Source organism: Physeter macrocephalus, chromosome 14, assembly GCF_002837175.3.
Source record: "Physeter macrocephalus isolate SW-GA chromosome 14, ASM283717v5, whole genome shotgun sequence".
NCBI classification, from domain to species: domain Eukaryota; kingdom Metazoa; phylum Chordata; class Mammalia; order Artiodactyla; family Physeteridae; genus Physeter; species Physeter macrocephalus.
Genome location: NC_041227.1, coordinates 30,271,678 through 30,292,193, shown reverse-complemented (window position 1 = coordinate 30,292,193; position 20,516 = coordinate 30,271,678). Strand labels below are relative to the sequence as shown.

The window sequence follows — 20,516 nt, the reverse complement described above, 5'->3', positions numbered from 1 at the left end:
CCCGCATACCACAAAAAAAAAAAAAAAAAAAATAGTTTTCTTAGGGAAATAGCTTTAAAAGACTGTCTTTAGGGGTATCCTTAAAACTGTAATCTCATGTACTACAATTAGAGAGATTTTTTGCTGAAAAAAAAATGAAGGAAACAACATACTTTCTTCATGATGGGGAAATGTGGTAATTCTCTACTCTCAGTAGCATTATAGCTCCTCACATATATTCATTTCTCAGCTGTTTTCTTGACTTTTTTCTTTAATTTTTATTTATTTGGTTGTGTTGGGTCTTCGTTGCTGCATGCAGGCTTTCTCTAGTTGCATTGAGTGGGGCTACTCTTCGTTGCGGTGCGCGGGCTTCTCATTGCAGTGGCTTCTCTTGTTGTGGAGCGTGGACTCTAGGTGCGCGGGCTTCAGTAGTTGTGGCTCACGGGCTCAGTTGTTGTGGCTCGTGGGCTCTAGAGCACAGGCTCAGCAGTTGTGGTGCATGGGCTTAGTTGCTCCGCGGCATGTGGGATCTTCCCAGACCAGGGCTCAAACCCGTGTCCCCTGCATTGGCAGGGGGGTTCTTAACCACTACGCCACCAGGGAAGTCCCGTATGTGCTATTTAACTTAGAATCTTTTTTGTCCTATAGTACACATAAACTCAATCACAGCTTAAATTTGATGGTAAAGTTATAAACTGGTGAACAAGGTACCATGATACTTGATATCTATTTTAAAATCTTGTCAAATTTCACTTAAGTGTGTTGTTCATTTATTCAACTAGCCTCCGCTGAGCACCTACTATGTGACAGGCACTGTACCCTTATTCCTTACAGGCCAGGGCTCAGGTCTGGACAGTGGCTGCAACAGGCACTGTTCTTAGACCAGGCAGAGAGCAAAACAAGAACCCACAAAGGGAAGCACCAGGCTCCCAGGAATGAATTAAAAAACACTTATCCTTGCAAGTTATGTGCCAGTAAGATGGGTTTTTGTAACTTTGAGCATGTTAGCAAAACCTAGCTCCATCAAAAACTCCAGGGAGCTGGCGGGTTGGGAAACAGCAGCCACTCAGCAAACAAAGAGCATGATTTACAGCTTCAAAGGGCAAAGAGCCAAGAATAAGAAGAGTTCCGGGTCCAGATGAGAAATTCTTTTCTGGACAGAAAGAGTTATCGAGAGTTCTATCCATTCAAGCAAAGTTAAAAAACCCTGACTTTATTTTCTTCCTTCAGTTTTAACACAAGAAGTTGGAACCTGCCTGGTGTGAGAAATTTATCTGAAAAGGAAATGGCTTCTTTCCGATAGGTCTACAGGTAGGTAGAGCTTCTTCAGTGATGGGAAGATGAGAGGCTGAAAGGGGAGCTCAGTGGGCAGCGGACACAATGTTGGTCAATGAACCAGAGTCCTGGTGGCCCGAGACGGTGCTGAGACTGGTGTGAAGATATTCAGAGTTAGCAGAAAGAGGCTCGCAAGGACTTTCCAGAAGAGGTAACTGCAAATATTTAAGACAATATTCATTACTTAGTACTTACTCATACCTTGATGTTTGCATTTCTTTAAAGTTCTGCCTTGAAGTTAATGTAACCCAGATTTGAGTCTCAGTTTTCCACAGTTTGCGGAGTAAAATATTAATATGTTACATATTAACATTTCTATGGCTCCATTTCCTCATGGGTAACATGGAGATCATAACATTATTTACTTCTTGGGGTGGTTGTGAGAATCAGAAGGAACAATGCATGTAAAACACATAGCACAGTGCCTGGGATGCAAGTGTACAATAAATGATAAACTACTGATCTTCCTGTCTCCCCTTAATTTTTTTTTTTTTTTTTATTTGGCTGTGCTTTGCGGCTTGCGGGATTTTAGTTCCCTGACCAGGGATCGAACTAGGGCCCCGTCAGTGAAAGCACCAAGTCCTAACCACTGGACTGCCAAGGAATTCCGTCTCCCCTTAATTGTATATGATCTTCTTTGTCCTACCAATATATGACAGTGAATGCGACTAGTGATGGTGTATGTTTGACTGTTTCCACCGAGTTGTTTCCTCATATTGTAAGAAGACACAGCTGAGTGACGAGTCAGGAATGAATGGTCACCTGGAGAAGCCCCTGAAGAGAGATATATGGTCAGGCCACAGCACCACCGCTGTACACCTGGACTGAACAGTAAATGCCTGTTGGTGCAGCTCTTGACAGGAACACAACCTGTCTTTAAAAACTGTAACTGCAGGCAGAGTGCACAGAAGTAAACAAGCCTCTTTTCCCACAGCAAGTGTCCTTGACGCTCAAAACTAAGGATGATGAGAGATGGCACAGATCACAAATAGCATTCCTGAGCCTTAAAAATAATTCTACTTGGGCTTCCCTGGTGGCGCTGTGGTTAAGAATCCGCCTGCCAATGCAGGGGACAAGGGTTTGATCCCTGGTCCGGGAAGATCCCACATGCCACAGAGCAACCAAGCCCGTGTGCCACAACTACTGAGCCTGTACTCTAGAACCCATGAGCCACAACTACTGAAGCCAGTGAGCCACAGCTACTGAAGCCGGCATGCCTAGAGCCCGTGCTCCACAACAAGAGAAGCCACCACGGTGAGAAGCCCACGCACAGCAACAAAGACCCAATGCAGCCAAAAATAAATAAATGAATAAATAAATTTATTTTAAAAAAATTCTACTCAAACTGTTATCACCTCTACTATTTAACATTGTCTACAATTTAGCAGGCTAAAATACAGAACTATATGTATGTATATATATATATATATATTTTTTTTTTTTTAAGGGATAGAAAAGTCACAGTTAGAAGTAGTCTGCAAAGAGGGTCTCCAAGGAAATAGGAGTTGCCAGGTCACTATGTGACTTTGGGTGACTTTCTTCAATATCCTGGGGTTCAACTTCCCCTTGTAGAAAATGAGACAACTAGGAGACCTTGGTAGTTTTCAAACCTTTTTTTTGGCCCTGACATCCTTTCTTCCAATGAATAATTATCTGGAGGATGAGCAAGAGTGGAGAGTCCAGGGCTCACTACTGTCTCCCAGTCCTGACCTGTAGCTCTCAAAGAGCTGCCTGGAGCACAGTTTGGGCACACTGGCCCAGAAGTTGTACCGTTCTCTAACTCTGTGGGCCTTAATCATGTACACTTAGGGTTTACCCTTCACTCCTCGGGCCACACAATTAGGACACATTGCTGCCTTCCAATAGTGGCAAGAAAAGAGTTCAAAACCCGTTTAGAACCTAAAAATTAAGCCTAGTTGGCTGAATCTGCATAACTCAATCCAGGAAGTGGTAACAAAATGAAGAGATGCATTGCCATGAAGAATACTCAAACTTCCCAAATAAAACCCATCAACTTGTATGTGATAGGAAGTTTCAGATTTTGTACTATGATTTCTCAGAGAATTGGCTCATCAATCTCCTTCTTTCCCTTCCTGACTGTATCTTAGGTCCAGTTTAGAGGAGGCTCTGTCATTAGCTACTAGGTTGGGTACTATTTAATGCAGCTATAAAGAAAATGTCTTTAACATTATTTCCATGTCTGAAATATACCCTGACTCCTGTTTGAAATGACAACACCACATCAAAAATTCTACAATTATTATGTAAATTCTATTTTGAGATTTTGAATTTAAGAGCTTATAATTTCTTATGGAAATAAAATTTTCAAGAATTACAAATGGATACCACATGAATAGCAGAAAGGAAAATGACATACTTATCTACTCTTAAAAAATAAATTCCTTAGATGAAATGCCTAAATACACAGGTTATAAAATGGCCTTTGAAGATTGGGATGTTGACAGATTCCAAAAGAAGAATAAGGAGCATCAAACCACCATTTACTTTAAACTTATAACCACTTGTCAGCAGGGCCTTTAATCATCAAAGACACTGTGTTTAATATTCAACTTGCTGTATACACTCAACCAATTTCCCCAACAACTGCTCTTAGAAGTTCAAGTTGGAGGAAAGTGCTGAGGTTTCCCACCTCCACGCTGCAATGTCAAAGCAACTGCAGAGGAACGCTGTGTCCTGCGTTAGAATACATCTTGGGTGCTCTCCAGGATAAAGGTTTGCGAGGGCTCTGATGAGACAGGCCACGTGAGCTACCCAGAGTTTATCAAGCTAGAACGGTACACACAGGACTGCACCTCCAGGAAGCCTTTTTGACCTTGAGTTTGAGAGGTTTCTCCAAGACTATTTGCCATTTCACTCTGCACTTTCATTCTGTTTACTATATGCTTTCTTCGAGCCCAGTAATGAAAGAGAAAGGAAATGTGTATCTAAGAGGCAGGGAGTTCAAGTCCATCAACAAAAATGTACTTGGGACTAATTGACAGGTTGAATTCATCAGTCTCTGGAGTGGACTGGAGCTAACCAGGGAGAGGAGAGCACACTTCAATGAGGGAAAACAATGCAGCTGAGGCACCAGAGCCTGACTCAGCATAGAAACAGGCCTGACTGGAACGGCAGGCCTGTGTTAATGAGTACTTAGACACCAGCAGGGGCTTGTATTCAGCTGGTGTGCACCTGCACAGCCTTGCCAGTTGTTAAAATATTGCAATACTGTTGAATTGGTTGTTAAATATTTTGAACAAATACCCCAGACATCAGATTACACAGTCCTGAAAATTGAGGCACAGGAGCCTTAAGAGGAGTTGGCAGGAAAGTGAAGTGGACCAGGATATCTCAAGGGGATTTAAATAGAGGACGTGAAGACAACTGTGTTTCGGGAGGACCTTTTTGGTGTGTGGCTCTTCTGCCTGTTCTCCCCAGGAAGCGCAAAGGGTGGGGCTTTCACAATCCTGTGCTTGGCCAAGGTGACAAGTTGTTGTTTGCTCCCCAGCAATTCATAGGAAGTTGCTAATCGGTCATTTCAGGACAGATGAGCTCTGTTTATTTGACAGAGCCCGGCCTCAGCTGTCTTTGGTGCCCAGACAGAAACTACCAAGGCTTTGAGGTTTTTCTGACTAATACTCTCAGATTCTTATCAACCCACGCACTTCTTGGAAAGCACTCTCAAGCCTCACGTCCTTTGCCACGAATCCCCTCCCCCGGGGCACAGGCAGTGAGGTGGCAGCTGGGTACAGCAGATAAGGGCAGAGGAGTATCTGTTTCACTCCCAGCACGTGGGCAAGAGCAGTTGGGGTGGAGGTCACGGCCGGAGAATGAGGAAGAGTCTTGTGTGAGGTGAAGAGGGAGGAGGGAGAGCCGGGCCTCCTTCCAGAAGCTGGGTCAGTGACAGGCCCACAACAGAGGCAGCTGCATGGTGTCACAGGGAATCCGTACAAAAGGAGCCAAGTGCAGCGAGTCCCAGGTTGGATGCGCCCAATGCTGGGCGAGCCTGGTGACTGCAACTGGAAACTTTTGACCGTTCACCAACCCCTAGAAGAGCAATTTCCTAACAGCACACAGCAGCAAAAAGCAAACCAAGAATGAAGTTGGCTTGTGAAGTGGATGTGTTGAGAAGCTGAGACAGGATGGCCATCATCAGGACACCTGCAGAAACCAACGTGCAGATAGGCTGGGTCTCTGACAAACTAGGGATCCAGAGTTATTGGACTAGATTAAAACATGGACCAAAGTCTCCAGAGGGCTGGTGAGGGAGAGAGCCTGTAACCAGAGGCACCGAAGAACATGCAGTGAGGGGAGGAAAGCGACTCAATTTACAAGTAGAAAGTGAACCCTCAGGCTCCTGGACAGTCTGAGAAACACGTGGTGGAAGATGGTCAGCGCAGAGCCCATCGGCTGGGCACTCAGGGCAGTGACTCCCCCAGAGGTTAAGGCTGTCCATCTCAAGTTCATGGCTTGGTAACGGCCAGATTACCAGTGACAACCTAAGTTTACTTTGTAGAAATTCTTCTCACCAAAGGCAGATCTGGAATGTTTACAACAAAATAAACAGCTTTCCACGTAAGCATCTCCTACTGAAGTCAGAATGAAGTCCTTTTGTGGTGGATAAACCTGAGCCCAGTTATTTCCATTTAGCATAAACTCTCAGATGTGGGCTGTTAAATAAATGGATGGCTGCCTCCCATTTGACCCCAGCATAATCCTTGCTCCCATGATGGGTCAAAGATACCATTTCCACTTAGTTCGCAGGAACCTCTGGGTGATCTGGTCCATTTTTAAAAGTCACGAGTATTGTCAGTAATAAATGGCATAACCTACAAAGTACTGCAGAGTGGCTGAGTGTACAGCCAAAGAAAATTTTTGAAAATATTTAAGTCTGAATAAAATAGTATCAAAACCTAATATTCCTCCCTAAAATTATCCCCTCCCAAAATGAGCTGTTTGCTCTATCAAGCTAACAAACTTGCCTACATTTATTTCCAGCAGCTCCTTGTCCCAAGGGTATCAGCCCCTTGGTTACTTTCCAGGTTAGAAAAAAAGCAAACTTGTCTCAAAGTATGACTTAAAATGCTGCCTTTAGATTCACCCCGGCTCTGCCATTTAATTAGTGACACTGGGCAAGTTTCCTAACTTCTCTAAGCCTCATGTCCTCATGTATAAAATAGGGCTAACTTCCATTTCTCAGGTTTGTGTAAAAATGGAAAGTGGCAAAGGTTTGTGAAACACTAAGCGTGGAGCCCAGCAGCACAGAACCTGATGGGCAGCAAGTCCTCCACAAACAGAAGCAATCATTGCTCACCCATTCTAAGACATCCCAGAACCCTGTTGCGCAGAAGGAAATGCCCAGGCACAGAACCTTCCTTGGGGGACTGTGTGCAGCCCAACGGGAGTGCTGGGAGTGCTGCAGAGGGTCAGGCACAGCCACAGGTAAAAGGCGGGAGATGGAAGCTAAGGATGGTTCCACTGGGAAAGGTCAAGCTCGGGGGTGGGGAGGGGAGGGGAGTGTGAGAAGGTGTGGGGGTGGGAAACCTAAACAGGATGCTTTTCAAGGACAGCAGACAGGCAAATCCCCAAATCTCTCTCCTACCTGCCCTGATTCCAGAAATTGAACCTCTCTTTTAGGTTAAGACTCAGTACTCTTAAGAACTGGGACTCCAAGAGCACAGAGGCGGGTGACTCACCTGTGTGTGTGTTTGCCTTGACAGAAGCGACAGAGTTTAAGCTGCAGCACAAGAGTCTATAACTTACTTTACACACGATATATATTTTTTAATATTTATTTATTTATTTGGCTGCACTGCATCTTAGCTGTGGCATGCAGGATTTTTCTCACCGCGTGCAGGATCTTTGCTGTGGCATGGGGGATCTTTTCTTTAGTTGCAGCATGCGGGATCTTTAGTTACGGCATGCGAACTCTTAGCTGTGGCTTCATGTGGGATCTAGTTCCCTGACCAGAGATCAAACCCGGGGCCCCTACATTGGGAGCACGGAGTCAGCCACTGGACCACCAGGGAAGTCCCACTTTGCACATGTTAAATGGCTGACAGTTCTGCCATGTCTCCATCAGTTACACATTTTGACTTTTCTTTTGGGAGGCAGAGGAAATCTGACAATCTCCTTCTCCAACACTGACCATGCTATGGGGCTAAATTCAGGCTTTGAAACTGAGGAGGACCTGTGGGGCTCCCGGGCATGGAGACTTTTCTGTCTCCCGTTTCTTGTACACAAGACTCCAGCCTCCATAACCTTCCCTGAGTTCCAAAGGGCAGATTTGAACTGTTGCTAATCAAGGGAGAAGTAGCCAAGAAACCACCTGAGGCAAGATTAAAGGGACCAGAGAAGCTCATCAAGATTAGGAGACAGGGCTTCCCTGGTGGCACAGTGGTTGAGAGTCCGCCTGCCAATGCAGGGGACATGGGTTCGTGCCCCGGTCCGGGAAGATCCCACATGCCACGGAGTGGCTGGGCCTGTGAGCCATGGCCACTGAGCCTGCGTGTCTGGAGCACATGGAGCCTGTGCTCTGCAACAGGAGAGGCCACAACAGTGAGAGGCCCGCATACCGCAAAAAAAAAGAAAAAAGATTAGGAGACAACCTGAGACCCTGCACACACCCTCATCTTGTCAGCAACCCCACCCTTGAACTATTGCTATAAACTCCTCATCAAATCCTCCCAGGTGCGGACACATAGTTTTTCAAGACAGGAGCCCACTGTGTCCCCCTTTGCTCAGCAAAGCAATAAAGCTATCCGTTTCTACTTCACCCAAAACTCTGTCTCCAAGATTCGATTTGGCACTGGTGTACAGAGAGGCTGAACTTTCAGCATCAGCTTCACCTAATTCAGTGCTGCCTATGACTCCCAACCCTTATACTGGAACCTTCCAAAGTTATCCATAAGTATCCTTAAGCTATGTATGTGCATGGGGAGTGGGGAGGGGAATGGAGACATTTTACGTTGTGCTCAACTTCAGCCCTAAATAAATGTGGGCCTGTCTCGTAATGAAATAATAACAGCATTTACTCATCCATTCTTTCTTTTTAATTTTTGTTTTGTTGTTGTTGTTTTTATTTTTACTCATTCATTCTTCATACACTACCTATCCTGGAATTTATGTTCTAGTTGGGGGAGACAAACAAATAAATTAACAAAAAAATACACAGAAAAGAAAACAGAAAAGAATAAAGCCAGGGAAGGACATGATGAGGGAGCATCAGCAGGAGAGAGGCAAGGCTGGGCCTCTCTGAAGGGTGAGCATGCTAGGCAGCAGCCCAGCCCGGTGTGGGAAGGGTGGGTGATGGTACAAGGTGAGGTCAGAGAGGCCAGGCCCAGGACATGGGGCCAGGTTAAGTCCTCTTAAGTTTGGCTTAGGCTCTGAGTCAGATAAGAAGCCACCAAAGACTAACATAATATGATTTACACTTTAAAAGGATCCTCTGTTCTCTGTGTTAAGAAGAAACTGTAGGAGGGAGGAATCAAGATGGCAGAATAGGAGTTTGCAGAATTCACCCTTCCTCACAAGTACATCAAGAATACATCTACAGGTGTGGCCCTGTTACCTTGGAGAGCTGAAGGGGTCTGGAGGTCCTGTGATGGTGTTCTAGGCCAGAGATCTAAACAATATAAACATTAAACAGTACAGCTGCCTCAACTCCCTGGGAATTTCAGAATGACTGACACTTCTGAAGCTGTTCCAAATTTTGAAGAGATGTTTGCCAGTAGATTCACAGAAGATGACAAAGAGTACCAGGAATACCTGAAACGCCCTCCTGAGTCCCCTCCAGTTGTTGAGAAATGGAATAGCAGAGCTGGTGGGAACCAAAGAAATAGAGGCAATCGGTTACAAGATAACAGACAGTTTAGAGGCAGGGATAGCAGAGGGGGGTGGCCAAGTGACAATCGATCCAATCAATGGCATGGATGATCCTGGGGTAACAATTACCTGCAGCACAGACAAGAACCTTACTACCCATATCAATATGGACACTATGGTCACAACCAAAGGCCTCCCTATGGCTACTACTGATAGAAATGTCAGCAGCTTTTAGTAAAACCATTTACTCTGTTAACATGACAAAAGTTTATGTTGTGTTTTCTGTTGGTCATAGGTTTACATCTGATTGTAGAGAGTGGACTGATTTTTTGGAACGGAAATGAAGGTGGGGAGAGGTTCCTGCACTCAGGAAAGCCCATTCATGGGGGGAAAATCAGCTGGGGCAGAAAGGGAACTTTGGGGGATTGGAGGTGAACACAGCAACTGGTCTGTGGAAGGCAGGACAAAGTAAGAACTGCACACATGGTCCGTGCCACAGCCCTGTGCACCCCAGCCTGAGTCACGTGTCTCCTGGTGTGGAGGGGGCTGGGTGCTGGAAACTGGGGTTTGGCATTTACTCTGTTAACATGACAAAAGTTTATGTTGTATTTTCTGTTGGTCAGTTTTACATCTGATTGTAGAGAGTGGACAGCATCCCTGGCAGGGAAATGAAGGTGGGGAGAGGTTCCTGCACTCAGGAAAGCCCATTCATGGGGGGAAAATCAGCTGGGGCAGAAAGGGAACTTTGGGGGATTGGAGGTGAACACAGCAACTGGTCTGTGGAAGGCAGGACAAAGTAAGAACTGCACACATGGTCCGTGCCACAGCCCTGTGCACCCCAGCCTGAGTCACGTGTCTCCTGGTGTGGAGGGGGCTGGGTGCTGGAAACTGGGGTTTGGAGAGTGGACCCGGGGAGGACAGCGATTGGCTGTGAAGAGACAGCCTGAAGGGACAGGAGTAAGGAGCTCCACAACAGGGAAGGTTTTTGGAAGAAACCCGGGCTGCTATAGAAGCAAGGTATCATTGTTGAGTGGCACACAAGAAGCGGAGCCGCCACTGCAACCCCCTTCCCAGCTGCTGGCCCCTGCCTCCACGGGCACTGGGAGGGACTCCCACCACAGCGAGCATGTCCCAGTCTGTTACAACTTCCTGCCAGTCTCTGTCACCGCAGACACTTTACACGATCCAGTTGTGGCTGCCTTATCCCTCCACAGCCTGAGTGAGTAAGTTCCCCAGTCAGCCTGGGTGCCTCAATCACCACTGCTTTTGCCACCTCTCGCCTGGGTGGGGAAAAGACACCTAACGGTAGCCCACATGCAGAGGTGGGGCCAAAACCAAAGCTGAGCCCCAGTGGCTGTGCTACTAAGAGGAACGGAATTCTCTCTGTGCAGCTGCACAAGCTGTGGATTAAATCCCTGTGATCTGCTTGGTAAACCCTGCATCTGAGGAATATCTGAATGGACATGTGCTCCCACAACTGAGACCAGTCTAGCTTTAGCAGCTGTGGACTCTGGGGGCAAGTACATGTGGGAGATAGGCCAGGTCAGAGTCTGAGCTGCCCCCACAGGGCCCACAGCGAGTCCAGAGACCTACCTAGAGGTATTGGAGGGCCTCCTGGGGAGGCAGGGGTTGGCTGTGGCTCACTGTGGGGTCAAGGACACTGAGAGTGGAGGCCTCAGGAAAATATTATTACTATTGTTTTTCTATTTTTAAATTAATTTTTATGGGGTATAGTTGCTTTACAATGTTGTCTTAATTTCTACTGTACAGTAAAAAAGTATGGAACGCTTCATGAATTTGCGTGTCATCCTTGCGCAGGGGCCGAGCTAATATTCTCTGTATCATTCCAATTTTAGTATATGTGCTACTGAAGCAAGCACTCTTTTTTGGTTTGTTTGTTTCATTTTGTTCTGTTGTTGTTTTCTGTTTTTATTTAATTTTTAAACATGTTTTTTACTTTTCTATTTTTATTTTATTGTGGTTTTGTGGGTTTTTTCCTTGTTTTCTTTTTGTTCTTTTTTTTAATCGTCTTTGTGTGTTTGTTTTATGTTATCTTTGCTTTTTTAGTTTGCTTTCTGTTTGTGTTTTGTTTTGCTGTTTTTGTTAGTTTTTGTTTGTTTGTTTTTGTTTTTGGGTTCTTTTGTTTGGTTGTTCTCTTGGGTTTTTTTGTTTGTTTGTATTTTCTTTTTTTCTGTTTGTCTGTTTGGTTTTGCTTTTATCACTTGTCTTGGGTTTTGCTTGTCTGCTTGTTTTCTTTTCTTCTTTTTTTTGGCTGCACAGCTTGTGGGGTCTCAGTTCCCCAGCCAGGGGTTGGGATAAGAGTGCCAAGTCCAGGGGCTTCCCTGGTGGCGCAGTGGTTGAGAGTCTGCCTGCCGATGCAGGGGACACGGGTTCGTGCCCCGGTCCAGGAGGATCCCACATGCCGGGGAGCGGCTAGGCCCGTGAGCCATGGCCGCTGAGCCTGTGCGTCCGGAGCCTGTGCTCCGCGAGGGGAGAGGCCGCAACAGTGAGAGGCTCGCGTACCGAGATAAGAGTGCCAAGTCCAGGGGCTTCCCTGGTGGCGCAGTGGTTGAGAGTCTGCCTGCCGATGCAGGGGACACGGGTTCGTGCCCCGGTCCAGGAGGATCCCACATGCCGGGGAGCGGATAGGCCCGTGAGCCATGGCCGCTGAGCCTGTGCGTCCGGAGCCTGTGCTCCGCGAGGGGAGAGGCCGCAACAGTGAGAGGCTCGCGTACCGAAAAAAAAGGGAAAAAAAAAAAAAAAAAAAGAGTGCCAAGTCCAAGACACGGGACCACCAGACAACTCCCAGACCCAGAGAATATTAGTCAGTGTGGGCTCTCCCGGAGGTCTCCATCTTGACACGAAGACCCGGCTTCACCAAACTGCCTGCAGGTTCCAGTGCTGGATGCCTCACGCCAAACAACCAGCAAGACAGGAACACAGCCCCAACCATTAGCAGACAGGCTGCCTAAAATTCGTACTAAGCTCACAGACACACCAAAACACACAACCTGACACAGCCCAGCCCATCAGAGGGAAAAGACTCAGTACCAATCAACAGAGTGCCGGCACCAGTCCCTCCTACCAGGAAGCTGACACAAGTGCCTGGACCGAGCTCACTCACCAGGGGGCAGACATTAGAAGCAAGAGGAGCTACGACCCTGAAGCCTGTGGAAAGGAGACCATAAACACAGTAAGTTATACAAAATGAGACAACAGAAAAATATGTTACAGATGAAGAAGCAAGGTAAAAATCCACAAGACCAAATGAATGAAGAGGAAATAGACAGTCTACCTAAAAAAGAATTCGGAGTAATGATAATAAAGATGATAGAAGATCTTGGAAATAGAATGGAGGCACAGATCGAGAAGATACAAGAAATGTTTAACAAGGACCTAGAAGAACTTTCAAAGAACAAACAGTGATAAACAATACAATAACTGAAATGAAAAATACACAGAAGATAGAATAAGTGAGCTGGAAGATAAAATGGTGGAAATAACTGCTGAGGAGCAAAATAAAGAAAAAAGAATGAAAAGAAATGAGGACAGTCTCAGAGACCTCTGGGACAACATTAAATGCACCAACATTCGAATTATAGGGGTCCCAGAAGACGAAGAGAAAGAGAAAGGGTCTGAGAAAATATTTAAAGAGATTATAGTCAAAAACTTCCCTAACATGAGAAAGGAAATAGCCACCCAAGTCCAGGTAGCACAGAGTCCCATACAGGATAAAGCCAAGGAGAAACATGCCGAGACACATATTAAATACACAAAAAAATATTACATACAAAGAAAAAATATTAAAAGCAGCAAGGGAAAAGCAACAAATAACATACAAGGGAATCCTCCGTAGGTTAACAGATGATCTTTCAGCAGAAACGCTGCAGGCCAGAAGGGAGTGGCAAGATATATTTAAAGTGATGAAAGGGAAAAACCTACAACCAATATTACTCTACCCAGCAAGTATCTCATTCAGATTCGACAGAAATCAAAAGCTTTACAGACAAGCAAAAGACAAAAGAATAAAGCACCACCAAACCAGCTTTACAACAAAAGCTAAAGGAACTTCTCTAGGCAGGAAACACAAGAGAAGGAAAAGACCTACAAAAACAAACTCAAAACAATTAAGAAAATGATAATAGGAAAATACATATCAATAATTACCTTAAATGTAAATAGATTAAGGGCTCCAAGCAAAAGACACAAACTGGCTGAATGGATAAAAAACAAGGCCCATATATATGCTGTCTACAAGAGACCCACTTCAAACCTAGGGACACATACAGACTGAAAGTGAGGGGATGGAAAAAGAAATTCCATGCAAATGAATGGAAATCAAAAGAAAGCTGGAGTAGCAATACTCATATCAGACAAAATAGACTTTAAAATAAAGAATGTTACAAGAGACAAGGAAGGACACTACATAATGATCAAGGGATCAATCCAAGAAGAAGATATAACAATTGTAAATATTTATGCACCCAACAGAGAAGCACCTCAATACATAAGGCAAATACTAACAGCCATAAAAGGCAAAATCGACAGTAACACAATAATAGTGGGGGACTTTAACATTCCACTTATACCAATGGACAGATCATCCAGACAGAAAATTAGTAAGGAAACACAAGCCTTAAATGACACATTAGACCAGATAGACTTCACTGATATTTATAGGACATTCCAACCGGAAGCAGCAGAATACATTCTGTTCTCAAGTGCACATGGAACATTCTCCAGGGTAGATCACATCTTGGGTCACAAATCAAGCCTTCGTAAATTTAAGAAAACTGAAATCATATCAAGTATCTTTTCCAACCACAACACTATGAGACTAGAAATCTATTACAGGAAAACAAACTGTAAAAACCATAAACACATGGAAGCTAAACAATACATTACTAAATAACCAAGAGGTCACTGAAGAAATCAAAGAGGAAATCAAAAAATACCTAGAGACAAATGATAATGAAAACATGATGATCCAAAACCTATGGGATGCAGCAAAGGGAGTTCTAAGAGGGAAGTTTATAGCAATTCAATCTCACCTCAAGAAATAAGAAAAATCTCAAATAAACAATCTAACCCTACACCTAAAGCAACTAGAGAAAGAAGAACAAAGAAAACCCAAAGTCAGTAGAAGGAAAGAAATCATAAAGATCAGAGCAAAAATAGAAACAAAGAAAACAATAGTAAAGATCAATAAAACTAAAAGCTGGTTCTTTGAGAAGATAAACAAAATTGATAAACCTTTAGGCAGACTCATCAAGAAAAAAGGGAGAGGACTCAAATCAAAAAAATTATAAATGAAAAAGGAGAAGTTACAACTGACACCACAAAAATACAAAGCATCATAAGAGACTACTGCAAGCAGGTATATGCCAAAAAAAATGGACAACCTGGAAAAAATGGACAAATTCTTAGAAAGGTACAACCTTCCAAGACTGAACCAGGAAGAAATAGAAAATATGAACAGACCAATCACAAGTAATGAAATTGAAACCATGATTAAAAATCTTCCTGCAAACGGGACTTCCCTGGTGGTGCAGTGGTTAAGAATCGGTGCTCCCAATGAAGGGGGCCTGGGTTCAATGCCTGGTCAGGGAACTAGGTCCCAGATGCATGCCACAATTAAGAGTTTGCATGCCTCAACTAAAAAAGATCCAGCATGCTGCAACTAAGGAGCCCACATGCCATAACTAAGGAGCCCACATGCCACAACTAAGGAGCCAGCAAGCCACAACTAAGACCCAAGCAACCAATAAATAAATAAAATAAAATAAATATTAAAAAAAAAAACCTTCCAGCAACCAAAAGTCCAGGACCAGATGGCTTCACAGGTGAATTCTATCAAACATTTAGAGGAGAGCTAACACCTATCCTTCTCAAACTCTTCCAAAAAACTGCAGAGGGAGGAATTCTCCTAAGCTCATTCTACGAGGCCACTATTACCCTGATATCAAAACCAGACAAAGAAGTCACAAAAAAAGAAAATTAGAGGCTAATATCACTGATAAACATAGATGTAAAAATACTCGACAAAATACTAGCAAACAGAATCCAACAACACATTAAAAGGATCATACACCATGATCAAGTGGGGTTTACCCCAGGAATGCAAGGATTCTTCAATATATGCAAATCAATCAATGTGATATGCCATATTAACTGAAGGATAAAAACCATATGATCATCTCAATAGATGCAGAAAAAGCTTTTGACAAAATTCAACACCCATTTATGATTAAAAACTCTCCAGAAAGTGGGCATAGAGGGAAACTACCTCAACATAATAAAGACCATATATGACAAACCCACAGCAAACATCATTCTCAATAGTGAAAAACTGAAAGCATCTCCTCTAAGATCAGGAACAAGACAAGGATGTCCACTCTTGCTACTTTAATTCAACATAGTTTTGGAATTCCTAGCCATGCAATCAGAGAAGAAAACGAAATAAAAGGAATCCAAATTAGAAAAGAAGAAGTTAAACTGTCACCGTTTGCAGATGACATGATACTATACATAGAGAATCATAAAGATGCTACCAGAAAACTACTAGAGCTAATCAGTGAATTTGGTAAAGTTGCAGGATACAAAATTAATGCACAGAAATCTCTTGCATTCCTATACAATAACAATGAATGATCAGAAAGAGAAGTTAAGGAAACAATCCCATTCACCATTGCAACAAAAAGAATAAAATACCTAGGAATAAACCTACCTATGGAGGTCAAAGACCTGTACTCAGAAAACTGTAAGACACTGATGAAAGCAATCAAAGATGACACAAACAGATGGAGATATACCATGTTCTTGGATTGGAAGAATCAATACTGTGAAAATGACTATACTCTCCAAAGCAATCTACAGATTCAATGCAATCCCTATCAAATTAACAATGGCATTTTTTACAGAACTAAAACAAAAAAAATCTTAAAATCTGTATGGTGACACAAAAGACCCTGAACAGCCAAAGCAATCTTGAGGGAAAAAAATGGAGCTGGAGGAATCAAACTCCCTGACTTCAGACTATACTACAAAGTAACAGTAATCAAGATAATATGGTACTGGCACAAAAACAGAAATAAAGGTCAACGGAACAGGATAGAAAGCCCAGAGATAAACCCACACACCTATGGTCAACTAATTTATGACAAAGGAGGCGAGGATATACAGTGGAGAAAAGACAGTCTCTTCAATAAGTGGTCCTGGGAAAACTGGACAGCTACATATAAAAGAATGAAATTAGAACCCTCCCTAATACCACACACAAAAATAAACTAAAAATGGATTAGAGACCTAAATGTAAGACCGGACACTATAAAACTCTTAGAGGAAAACATAGGAAGAACACTCTTTGACATAAATCACAGCAAGATCTTTTTCAATCCACCTCCTAGAGTAATGGAAATAAAAACAAAAATAAACAAATGGGATCTAATGAAACTTAAAAGCTTTTGCACAGTAAAGTAAACCACAAATAAGATGAAAAGACAACCCTCAGAATGGGAGAAATTATTTGCAAACTAAGCAACTGACAAGGGATTAGTCTGCAAAATATACAAACAGCTCATGCAGCTCAATATCAAAAAACCAAACTACCCAATCAAAAAATGGGCAGAAGGGCTTCCCTGGTGGCGCAATGGTAGAGAATCCGCCTGCCGATGCAGAGGACATGGGTTTGTGCCCCGGTCCAGGAAGATCCCACATGCCGCGGAGCGGCTGGGCCCGTGAGCCATGGCCGCTGAGCCTGGGCGTCCGGAGCCTATGCTCCGCAACAGGAAAGGCCACAACAGTGAGAGGCCCACGTACCACATGAGAAAAAAAAAAAAAAAAAGGGCAGAAGACCTAAGTAGACATTTCTCCAAAGAGGACATACAGATGGCCAACAAACACATGAAAAGATGCTTAACATCACTCACTAATTATTAGAGAAATGGAAATCAAAACTACAGTAAAGTATCACCTCACACCAGTCAGAAGGGCCACCACCAAAAAATCTACAAACAGGGCTTCCCTGGTGGCGCAGTGGTTGAGAGTCTGCCTGCCGATGCAGGGGACACGGGTTTGTGCCCTGGTCCAGGAAGATCTCACATGCCACGGAGCGGCTAGGCCCGCGAGCCATGGCCATTGAGCCTGCGCTCCGCAACGAGAGAGGCTACAACAGTGAGAGGCCTGCGTACCGCAAAAAAAAAAAAAAAACTACAAACAATAAATGCTGGAGAGGATGTGGAGAAAAGGGAATCCTCCTACATTGTTGGTGAGAATGTAAATTGGTACAGCCACTATGGAAAACAGTATGGAGGTTCCTCAAAAAACTAAAAATAGAACTACCATATGACCCACCAACCCCATTCCTGGGCATATATCTGGAGAAAACTATAATTCAAAAAGATACACATGCACCCCAATGTTCATTGCAGTACTATTTACAACAGCCAGGACTTGGAAGCAACCTAAATGTCCATCAATAGAAGAATGGATAAAGAAGATGTGGTACATATATATAATGCAATATTACTCAGTCATAAAAAGGAATGAAATTGTGCGATTTGCAGAAACGTGGATTGACCTAGAGACTGTTATAGAGTGAAGGTAGTCAGAAAGAGAAAAACAAGTATCGTATAATATTGCTTATATGTGGAATCTAGAAAAATTATACAGATGAACTTATTTGCAAAGCAGAAATAGAGACAGAAACACAGAGAATGGACGTATGGTTACCAAGGACGAAAGAGGGGAGTGGAATGAATTGGGAGATTGGGATTGACATATATACACTACTATGTATAAAATAGATACGTAATAAGAACCGAGTGTGTAGCACAGGTAACTCTACTCAATGCTCTGTGGTGACCTAAAGAGGGGATATATGTATATGTATAGCTGATTCACTTTGCTGTACAGCAGAAACTAACACAACATTGTAAAGCAACTATACTCCAATAAAAATAAATTTTAAAAAAGGAAGAAATGCAATTGTTTTGAATATTCACATTTAGTTGACTGGGTGTACCTAGTTAACCATTATTACTCAATTATTTAATTATTTGTTTGTTTATTTATTTATTTATTTTGGCTGCATTGGGTCTTTGTTGCCGTGCACAGGCTTTCTCTAGTTGCGGCAAGCGAGGGCTGCTCTTCATTGTGGTGCGCGGTCTTCTCATTGCAGTGGCTTCTTTTATTGCAGAGCATGGGCTCTAGGTGCATGGGCTTCAGTAGTTGCAGCACGCAGGCCCTAGAGTGTGCGGGCTTCAGTAATTGCAGTGCATGGGCTCAGTAGTTGTGGCTTGCAGGCTCTAGAGTGCAGGCTCAGTAGTTGTGGCTCACGGGCTTAGTTGCTCTATGGCATGTCAGATCTTCCCAGACCAGGGATCGAACCTGTGTTCCCTGCATTGGCAGGTGGATTCTTAACCACTGCGCCACCATGGAAGTCCCTGTTCAATGTTTAATTTAGTGACAATTTACTGTAGTTATAGATGTCACTATACACAAAGCTTATTTTTATTATGAATTATTTCTTTAGTTTTGGTTAACAGAACTGGAATTCCTGAATTAAAAGTAAAATATTTCTAAGCCCGTGTATATGTATTTCCATATAGTTTCTATATGAATATGTGAAAGCACAATTTATGAGTGAAGTTTCTCTGCTTTTATATATTCCATTAAAGATAATAATAGAAATAAATAAAATTTTTAAAAAAAGAAGAAGAAACTATAGGAGGATAAAGAACAGATGTGAGAAAATCTAGTTATGAGATTAACAATAATCCAGAAGACAGATGTTACTGGCAGGGACCAGGGTGGTGGCAGTGGAGAAGAAGGAGAGCTGACAGGATTTGCTGATAGACTGGATATGAGATTAAAGAGAAAGAAAGAAGTTGAGGATGACTCCCAGGTTTCTGCCTAAGTGAACAGAAGGATGGAAGCACTTTTTTGAGATGAGAAAGCCTCAAAGAACAGGTGTGTCTATGTATATATGAGAGGGTAAAGGAATCAGGAATTTGGTTTAGGATATGTCAAATTTAGGAAGTCTAATAGAAATCTAAGTGATGATGTGAAATACATAGATAGTATAAATGTCAAGACAGAGATCCAAACTAGAGAGAGAAATCTGGGACTGAACGGGGTACTGAGAGCATTTAAGGCCCCGAGACAGGATAAGATCACTCAGGGAAGGGTGTGATGACAGAGAGGAGAGCTGAGGACTCAGCCCTGGGCTCTCCAACACTAACGGGCTGGAGAGGAAGGAATCAGGCAAAGAAGACTGAGAACAAATAAGACAGAAAAGTAAGAAAAAAACCATAAGATGCTGCTTCCCAGAAAGCCCACTGAAGAAAGAATTCAAGAAGGAAAAAAGTCAATGCTGCTGACAGATCAAGAAGGAGAACGCAAGAAGTGACCACTGGATTTAACAATGTGGAGGTCATGACCTTGACAAGAGCTATTTCCATGGAGTGATGGAGATAGAAGCCAGGTTGGAGGGTTTTAGGAGGAACTGGGAGGAGACGAACTGGGGACAACAGGTGTAGATGACTCTTCTGAAGGTTTTCTGTAGAAGAGAACAGAGGAATGAGTCTGTAACTAGATGGGGATTTGGGGTCTAGGGTGGGCATTTTGTTAAGATAGGAGCTATTAAAGCATGTTTGTATGATCATGAGAATGACCAGTATAGGTGGGATCAACAATGCAGGAGATTACTAGAAGTGACGACCTTGAGTAGGTGAAAGCAGACAGGAAGAGAAGGACAGGCAGGGATGGGTCTCCCACAGAAACAGGAGGGAAGGAAGCTGATGGATGTGAAGTGTGAGTGTGTGCTCATTCTCTTTTGAGTGCTTCTGTTTTCTTGATTAAATAGGAAACCAAGATTATCAGCTGAGAGAGAGGCTGAAGGAGGTAATGGGGGTTTGCAAAGAGAGAATAACATACTACAAAGTCATCCAAAAGGGCAGGAGGATGAACATGCTAGAAAAATAGTGTGTGATGGATGGGCAGCAAGGAGGCTCAACTTGAGGTAGGAGGTCATGAATTTAATGGATCTTGTCATGAGGATGTGGAGAAAAGGGAACTCTCATACACTGTTGGTGGGAATGTAAATTGGTGCAGCCACTGTGGAAAACAGTATGGAGTTTTCTCAGAAAACTAAAAGGAGAACTACCACGTGACTCAGAAATTCCACTCCTGGGTACCTATCTGAAAAAAACAAAATCACTAATTAAAAAAGATACATGCACCCCAATATTCATAGCAGCATTACTTACAATTACTAAGATATGGAAGCAATCTAAGTGTCCATCAACAGATGAATGGATAAAGAAGATGTGGTATACACACACAAAGACACACACACACACACACACACACACACACGC

At 43.3% G+C, this 20,516-nt stretch overlaps 2 protein-coding genes and 1 non-coding gene across 10 annotated transcripts in view; 1 reads left to right on the top strand and 2 right to left on the bottom strand.

The window, feature by feature from the left end:
• SHLD1 (shieldin complex subunit 1) overlaps positions 1–20,516 on the bottom strand; it is a 109,785-nt gene that overhangs the window by 75,822 nt on the left and 13,447 nt on the right. The gene's annotated exons all lie outside the window — the stretch shown is intronic.
• Positions 8,885–9,424, top strand: LOC129392797 (RNA guanine-N7 methyltransferase-activating subunit-like protein). The gene is given in 1 exon segment (XM_055090913.1): positions 8,885–9,424. A coding segment is annotated over 1 exon segment (357 nt). The 5' UTR covers positions 8,885–8,994; the 3' UTR covers positions 9,352–9,424.
• LOC112064863 (U6 spliceosomal RNA) lies at positions 10,912–11,018 on the bottom strand. Its single transcript, XR_002891717.1, has one exon. It is a non-coding gene; the product is annotated as a U6 spliceosomal RNA (small nuclear RNA).